This window comes from Bos indicus x Bos taurus, chromosome 16 (genome assembly GCF_003369695.1).
Source record: "Bos indicus x Bos taurus breed Angus x Brahman F1 hybrid chromosome 16, Bos_hybrid_MaternalHap_v2.0, whole genome shotgun sequence".
Lineage (NCBI taxonomy): Eukaryota > Metazoa > Chordata > Mammalia > Artiodactyla > Bovidae > Bos > Bos indicus x Bos taurus.
Genome location: NC_040091.1, coordinates 1,949,072 through 1,957,835, shown reverse-complemented (window position 1 = coordinate 1,957,835; position 8,764 = coordinate 1,949,072). Strand labels below are relative to the sequence as shown.

Genomic DNA, 8,764 nt, shown 5'->3' with positions numbered 1-8,764 from the left:
TAGGCGACCGCTAAGCTGCAAGTGCGCACGCGCAAAGCCTGGATCCGGCTGATGCAACCTCCCGCGCGCAACCGGGTCTACCGAGAGTAAGGAAGCCGACAGGGACCTGGGCGCGGCCAATCGGCGGCCGCAGGAAAGAGCGCGGAAGGGCCCGCCCCCGGCCCGGCGAGTGACGTCAGGCGGCGCGGGGCTGGTGGCGTAGCCGGCCGCCGTCCTTCGTCTAGTCAGCCTGTCTGGAGAGGTGTTGCCGCGGTGCTGGCCCTGCGGCCATTTTGAGCTTCGCTTGCACCCGCTTGCCCTCCCAGATCAGCCCTTCCGGGGTCGCGCTGCTGAGGGGAATCTCCACGGTCCGTGCCTCCGAGGAAGCCGCCGCCGCGGAAGGGCTCCTATCTATGGTGGAGCGGCGCGGGCCGGAGTAGGACCCTTTCTCGCTGCCAGGATGGACGTCGCCTTGGCCGCCGCGTCTTGTGCCCGCCGTTCCGGACTGTGGCCCGCTGCCTGCGGCCGGAGCCGCTCTCCTTGTTGGCTCTTCTGCTGGCCCGGGGGTCGGCCTGGGGCACCCACCCCGCCGCTGGGGAAGGCCGAGACTGTGTAGGGCCTCGAGCTCCGCGTCCCTACCTCCGTGAGAGACTGCCGACACCGGGAGATGGAGCCGGCGGCGGACAGCTCGCGGGAACCGGACCCCCGCTTCCGGCTGCCCTCCTTCTTCCCTCGGCCCTCGGGATCAGGCACGTCCAGGTTCCCCGCACCGCTCTCCCCGGAACCCGACCCCAGGCTGGCTCCCAGCCCCCCGCCCGAGGCCCGAAGCAGCTCCTGGATGCAGCTGCTTTCCCAGCTCCTCGCGCCGCTCCCGAGCTTGCTTCAGAAGCTGCTGGTCTGGAGCCAGCTTTTCGGTGGGATGATCCCTACCAGATGGCTAGACTTTGCTGGAGGCTACGGCCTCCTGAGGGCTCGGAAGGAGCCCGCAGCCCCCTCGGCGCCCAAAGCTCTGAGTTCGCTGCGGCTCGACCCCTCGGCCGACGCGGCCGCCAGTCCCCTTGACTGGCTAGAGGGGGGCCTCCACTGGCAGTGCTCGCCCCCAGATCTGGAATTAGAACTTAAAGCCAAGGGAAGAGCTTTGGACTCCGCAGCCCATGCTTTTCTTCTGGAGCAGCCGCTGTGGGGAGTGGAGCTGGTGCCCCGGAGCGTCCAAGCGCGTCTGTTTTCCGACCCGGAGCTTGGCCCTTCGCCCTCTGGACCGCTCAACGTTCAGCGCTTAAGCAATGTCAGTGTCGTCTCCTATTTGCTGAACCCCTCCTATCTGGACTGCCTGCCCCGGGTTGAGCTGAGCTATCAGAGCAGTGTTGGAAGCTGCGAACTGGTCGATTTCCAGGAGCTGAGCCCAGAGAGCGGCTGCCTGGATGAGGCCTCGTCTTATCCCCAGCCGCTCAACGCAGAGATGGCTCCCGCCTCGTGGCAGGGATGTCCTCCTCTCTCTAGAGAAGGCCTGCCCGAAATCCACCATCTGCGCATGAAGCGGCTGGAATTCCTTCAGCAGGCCAGCAAGGGTCAGGCTTTACCCACCCCTGACCAAGATCATGGCTACCACAGCCTAGAGGAGGAGCACAGTCTGCTCCGGATGGAGCCGAAGCACTTCGGAGATAGTCCGACTCAGTGTGTTCCTGCTGCTGGAGCCGTTCCCGGAACCGCCCAGGAACCCACTGAAGAGAAAACAGAATTGTTGATTAGAGAAGTTCCTTTTGGATTGGAAAGACAGGGCCCCTCGGGAGGCATTCTATCTTGTGAGACTGGACAGGAGCTTGGAGAGGACCAAATAAGTGTAGTTGACTCTTCAGACATAGACGATGACCTTCCCATTTCTGCCAGACCAGCCTGTAGTAACAAGTTGATAGATTACATTTTGGGAGGTGCAGCCAGTGACCTGGAAACAAGTTCTGATTCGGAAGATGAGGATTGGGACGAAGACGTTGAGGATGACGGTTTTGATAGTGATAGCTCATTCTCAGAATCAGACCTTGAGCAAGACTCAGAAGGGCTCCACCTTTGGAACTCTTTCTATAGTGTGGATCCTTATAATCCCCAAAACTTCACAGCAACAATTCAGACTGCTGCCAGAATTCTTCCCGGAAACCCTTCTGATTCAGAGAAGGATTTGTCTGACAAGTCTGACCTAGGGAATTCTCCCCAGACTGAAAGTCTTCCCGAGTTTCCTGATCATAATTCTGGAGATGATGATGACTGGGAATCTAGTGCAGATGAAGCAGAGAGTCTCAAACTGTGGAATTCTTTTTGTAATTCGGACGACCCCTACAACCTTCTAAATTTTAAGGCTCCTTTTCAAACAGGGAAAAATTGGAAAAGCTATCTTGACTCAGAGAGGCCATCTGAGCCCATTTCTGAGTGTCACACCTTACTTTCCTGTAAGGGGCAGCTGTTAGGGAGCCCAGAAAGTAAATGTCCAGACTTGGTACGGGGTGTGGTTCTTTCTGGAGAAACACACACACATATCCGGAGAAAAAAGGTTTGTTTCTTTTAACATTCTTGTACTTTCTGTTCTGATGTGGAAAAGCACGAGTTTCCTGGAGCCATAGTAGTGCTTATTTTTTAGGAAAGACTCCAAGCTCTTACACTTCGGTTGAGAAATGACCACCTCTCCTTTTCCCTCATGTAGAGTGTTGTTCCTGTCTGAATTGAAGGTGCCTGTGTATAGATGTTAGCTTGAGGGTGCTGTTTTCTTCAGGGTTGGCAACTCTGGGCTGTTTCCCTTCAAGTTTCAACTTTCACTTTTTTTAAGGAACAGAAAAATTAAAATTTGTGTATACATGATTTAATTCTAGAGGTTGAGAAGGTCCTATTGTAGCAGTAGAGTTTTGTGGTATTAAGTGTAGCATGTCATTTGCAGACAGTTACTGCTCCAGTTTCAGGATAACTGTTTTCATTCCTCTCAGTTAGAACCCAAAGGGATGATGGTACCAAGTAGCAAGTCATATTTGTCTGGTTGTTTGCCATGAAAGAAAATATTAGTTTCAGTATTAAAAACTTTGGACATTTGGAATTTTGATTGACAATAATACTGAAAATAGTATTACCTTTTCTTAAGATAGCAGTCCAAGTTATCATTGGCCCTCTATAGGTTAATCATTTGTAATTATGATGGTCACTTATTTGGTTTTCTTGAGTAGTTGTTTCCTATTTCCAGGCTAGTCTTAAAACTTCATGGAGCATTTATATTACTCTTTCAACACATTATAAAGGTAACTGTATTTGGGTAATCTTTTGAATTGCTTTTTTTTTTTTTTTCGGCTGATGTCATTAATTGAAGAGAAATCCCCACAAACAGACAGGGTATCTTTTATTATGGAGCAAAAGTGTCTTTAGTTACCTTTACTTTTATTTGGAAAGATAAAGTCATGGGTGAATTATTATTGACCTCAAATTCTGCTGCATCAGAGTTTCAAGTGGAAAGAACTATAATCCATTGGCTCCAAATGACCAGCTTAATCTTTGAAACTCTCCCTAGGGTAGAAAATGTCCCTAAATGGTGGTATTCTTATGTCTTAGCTGTAGAAGCAAAATAAGGCATATTAAAAATTAGGTTTTAGTTCACACTTTTGTTAATGCTGTCTTAAATGTTTTTCGCTATGTTTTTAAAAGGTCCCTGACAAAATGGCATGTTTAGTGAATAGATAAACAAAGTGAGGCAATGGAATGAGCACTTGGCATCTGGAGACTTGTGTTCCCTACTCCTAAGTGGTTAGGGCCAACAGATTTAGGAAGATAGCCAGAGCTGGGAAGTAACTTGACCTCTCATGGCTTTGACTGACTGACTTATAGTAATAATAATAATGGCTATTGTATGAATTATTGCACGATTTAAATGAGGTGAGTAGATAAAACTCATAGTTGCTTTGCCTTAAATGATAACTCTTGTTTAGGGATCTCAGCCCAGCCTCATGTCTCTTTTTAGCTTGCTCACTGAGTGAAAAGTGAGATGAGTCAAGTAGATGTTACTATTACTATGCACTAGAAGCAACATTTATAAAAGATTATGTCTGGAATATGGTAAAGTTATTTATAACCTTTGACTACATCCCATTCTTTAGGTATATGGGAATAATGGATAGTGCCCAATTCTTAGAGTGAGGCTTTCAGATCTGGGAATGCTTTTTTAAATGGCAAACATGGTGCAGATTGTAGAGCCGGGCTCAGAGTTGGAATCCTGATTGCACCCGTGGAAGCTGTGTGATTTAAATGAGTCAGTTTACCTTGGTTTCCTTATCTATACAATGAAGATGATGATGATACATACCTTATAGGGTATGTATTATTAAGTGAGATTAGTGAGATGAAAATTGTTAAGCACTTTGAAAAGAACCTGGCATATGGTAACCACTGTATAAATGTTATTTATCTTGGTGATAAAATGAATGAGTAATGCTAGAATGCAATATTTAGTAAGGTGTTACATGTCTACTAATTGTCCTCGGGGGTATTCCTTGGCCTGATGTAAAGGGAATGAAAGTAGCCAGCCACAGTGGAATTAGCTGATGTAAGTATTGAATGTACTTTAAAACAAGTTTTGACATTTGGTGTTTGATATCTTAAAAAGAAATTTCTATATTAGAAATTGAAAGATGGTAACGATAACCATGTATGCAAGACAACAAAAGAGACACAGATGTATAGAACAGTCTTTTGGACTCCGTGGGAGAGGGAGAGGGTGGGATGATTTGGGAGAATGGCACTGAAACATGTATAATGTCATATATGATACGAATCACCAGTCCAGGTTTGATGCAGGATATAGGATGCTTGGGGCTGGTGCACTGGAATGACCCAGAGGGATTGGATGGGGAGGGAGGTGGGAGGGGGGTTCAGGATGGGGAACACGTGTACACCCATGGCGGATTCATGTTGATGTATGGCAAAACCAATACAATATTGTAAAGTAAAAAAGAAAAAAAAAAAAATTGAGTAGGGATTAAAGGGAACTGTCACTCTTCCATGTGATCATATATATTGCAGTAGTCATAACTGCATGTATGTGTGGTGATAGCATAATGAATACAAAGAGGGTTTTTATCTTAACTACAAAGTCTCTTATAGTAACATAACCTTAAAGATATGTTTTGTTGCAGTTTGATTACTAAGTAACTTTTTCTTCTGTGTTCTGATTATAAAAGTAATTAATATAAGAATGCTGCTGCTGCTGCTAAGTCACTTCAGTTGTGTCTGACTCTGTGCGACCCCGTAGATGGCAGCCCACCAGGCTCCCCCGTCCCTGGGATAATCCAGGCAAGAATACCGGAGTGGGTTGCCATTTCCTTCTCCAATGCATGAAAGTGAAAAGTGAAAGTGAAGTCGCTCAGTCTACTACATGTTTATGATTTAAGAATTGAAAAACACTGAAAAGTTACTTTTTTTTTTGAAAAAGAAGTAGAAGTGAACTTTTGTGCTGTAATGAAAGCATTCAGGATTATATTTCTGAAATACTTAGGAAATATCTGTCATTTTGGAGGAGTGTACAAGTTTGTTTCTTTCTTTACTTCTGTTATATTTGAGATTAAAATTACTCTTTTATCTTTATAGGTAACCTTCCTTGAAGAAGTTACTGAGTATTATATAAGCGGTGATGAGGATCGAAAAGGACCATGGGAAGAATTTGCACGGGATGGATGCAGGTTCCAGAAACGAATTCAAGAAACAGAAGAAGCTATTGGATACTGCTTGACATTTGAGCACAGAGAAAAGATGTTTAATAGACTCCAGCAAACATGTTTCAAAGGACTTAATGTTTTCGAGCAATGTTAAGATGATTCGACAGCCTCTGGCCCTAGCATACACTACCTCTTACTTGAGAGGTTACTTTTAAAAACAAAAATTGGCAGCTGTCCTTCAACCTTGTCTTAGAGGATGTGCAGCTTGGATCCAGTGACCTAGTTTAATATTTTTTTGCAACATAGCCCACTCAGAAATGTCCAGGTTTGAAGCCAGGCCCTGAAAATGAAGGATGAGATGGTGTGATTTCTAATCCTCCCTTTTTTGTTTAGTTGGATCTGTTCTAGAATGTTGTTTGCTTGCTGAAGTGAAAAGGGGACCTTTTAAGGTGTAATTTTGCACTTTGGAAACTTGTTTTCTTGGGAAACTATTTATAGGGTTCAAAGCCCATTTCCCATTCTAATTTAAATTATGTGCACCTGTCTAAAAACTCTGGGCTCTCCCCTCCCTCCAACATTCTGAAATTACTGGGCTGTTAACGTTTTCTATATATTCAGTAATTTGACCCTTCTACTTCAATGTTAAGAAAAATAATTTTGTATATACGACCAACTTAAAGTACATTATCGTGTGTCTTTTTTTTTCTTTTCCTAAAAATGACTGGTTGAAAATGTGTGGTTGGTTTTTATTTCCAGGTTAAGCTCTACCTAGGAAATGTTTCCAAGGACTGCCACAAAACCTATATGTGCAGTACTTTCTGCTGCTTTGGGAAAGCTGCATATTTCTGCCAAATTTTAACATCTGATATATTTGAGTTCTTTGTAAACTCTTTTTGGAGAGGATTCTGTATATGTTATTGTAGTTCCCACTTGAGTGGTTCTTTGTGTCTTCAACAGGTAGAAATTGTTGTTAAAAGACTCCAGAAAGTAATAATTGTGTCATAGTTGCTTTTAAATTTAAAAGCTTAGAATTTTCCAGGAAGAAGAACAGGAGACATCTCAGAGCAATTTGGTTTTGTTGTATATGCTCTCAAAAGAAAACCAGTGTTAATAATATCATGCCTCAGCACCGTCACTTTTATAACTTGTCAGGGTGACACTGTAAACTTGGAAATGGGCAGTTCTGAATTTTCCAGTTTGAAATGTAAAATATAGACTTCAGTCAACATCCAAGTTTATTGTGTTCTTCTTTTTAATAGAGAAGTAATGGCAAGGCCTATAATTTCAGGAAAGATCTATAGATTTGACAGATTGAAAGTTTTAATATCTTCATCCCAAAGCTTACATTTGAATTGAAGTTTCTGCAGTGACTGACTGTGTTTGGTTTAGTTAGCACTACATGATGTGCATATGATAGGTTGAGGGAATATTAACCAACAACTTTCTGGTCTGTTTTTACTTCACACACCTCCTGTTACAAGTAATAGAAAGTACGAGCAGAATAGATGACCTCTTAGTTTTGAAATTTTTCATCAGAAGTGCTTGCAGGATTACTACCTCAGTTTATAATCTACCTGGTCGTTATTTTTGTTCCATTTGGTTTGCTCTGAGAGTACAACAGCATAAAAGTTGGTCAGACTTCTGCAGAGCTCTTTTTCAGTGTGTTTTGTGCCCCTCTATTTTAGGTAATCATAGGGAATGCATTTATAGAGTCTGGTGTAACACCATGGAAATGCTAAATTTCAAGCATCAGCTGTGTCAGTTGGAAAGAAAGTATTGCCTTGAAAAGAAAACTGAAAATGTATAGGCATTCTTTTAAAACCAGACTGAAGTATACTATTTTATTTCAGAGACTTAGGTTGTGTTTTGGGGTTTTAAGTCTTGCACCTCTGCATATATGAAAATAATGGGAAATCTTTACATTTACTAGGCTTCCCTGGTGGCTCAGATGGTAAAGAATCCACCTGCACTGCAGGAGACCTGGGTTTGATCCCTGGGTCAGGAAGATCTCCTGGAGCCAAGGGAATGGTAACCCACTCCAGTGTTCTTGCCTGGAGAATTCCATGGACAGAGGAGCCTGGCAGGCTACAGTCCCTGGGGTCACAAAGACTCAGACGTGACTGAACGACTGACACTTTACATTTACTGGATTTTGGAGAATTGTTCTCTTGAGATTCCAACCTCACTGCTAAATATGTAAAAGCTTGGTGAAGAATTCTTCCATTTACTACCCTCCTTTAAGAGAAGTGATCAGACAGTAATGAGAAGGACAAAAGGTGAAGAATTCTTCCATTTACTACCCTCCTTTAAAAGAAGTGATCAGACAGCGCTGAGAAGGACAAAAGGGACCATTTTAAAGTTGGACAAGGGAAAAACAATTCTTACCAGTTTTGTCCAGATCCTAATTGTTAGAACAAAGTTAAAACTTCAGTCTTAAAAAGAAAATCCTTGGAAGTTTTAATTGAACATTTTACACACTTAAAGTCTTGCAATGGTGCTTTATGTATCAATGTAGCATATGAAAGGCTTTGTGCAGAGAAGTAAACATTTCCTTTTTTAAGTGTTAAAATGTGATAACACCATCTCCTCATCTTTAACTTGAAATCAAAACTATCAGATTTTATTTTTTTATAATTTAGGGAAGGTGAAGTTAGGGGCCTAAAAGACTTATAAATTGGCTTCTTCAGATCCAATGACTTAAATGTAACCAGTTTTTGTTGGGACTTTATAAAATTATATTGTGTATATAACTTAACTAATCTGTAAATTATAATAAATATATTTGCAATTATTAAATGTTACTTGATGTTTTGGTTCAACTTTATATTGTGTTTTACATTGTTTTTGGAATTACTGAGCAGGAGTTTCAGAATTAAGTCAGGTGTTTTTGTAGAAGCATTATAAACGTAAAAGGTGCTGTACAGATTTATGTGGTTAAAAAGGTTATGTGACATGGTAATTGCTCTTCAGCTAACTGAAGAGGAGGAAATCGTTAAGGGGGTAAATATAATTGCAAACTACATTTCAGTATTAGATAAACGAGAAGTTGGTTCTTAGAGTATGAAGTGACCTTCTTAGAGACTGGGGATTTGATTGTAAAACTCACC

At 42.9% G+C, this 8,764-nt stretch overlaps 1 protein-coding gene across 1 annotated transcript; it reads left to right on the top strand.

Moving 5' to 3' along the window:
* Window positions 1-200: 200 nt before the first annotated feature.
* On the top strand, window positions 201-8,481 carry PPP1R15B (protein phosphatase 1 regulatory subunit 15B). Its single transcript, XM_027564233.1, has 2 exons — window positions 201-2,521; window positions 5,590-8,481. Exons 1-2 carry the CDS (start codon window positions 647-649, stop codon window positions 5,809-5,811), a joined length of 2,097 nt encoding a protein of 698 aa, XP_027420034.1. The 5' UTR covers window positions 201-646; the 3' UTR covers window positions 5,812-8,481.
* The last annotated feature ends 283 nt before the right edge of the window (window positions 8,482-8,764 follow it).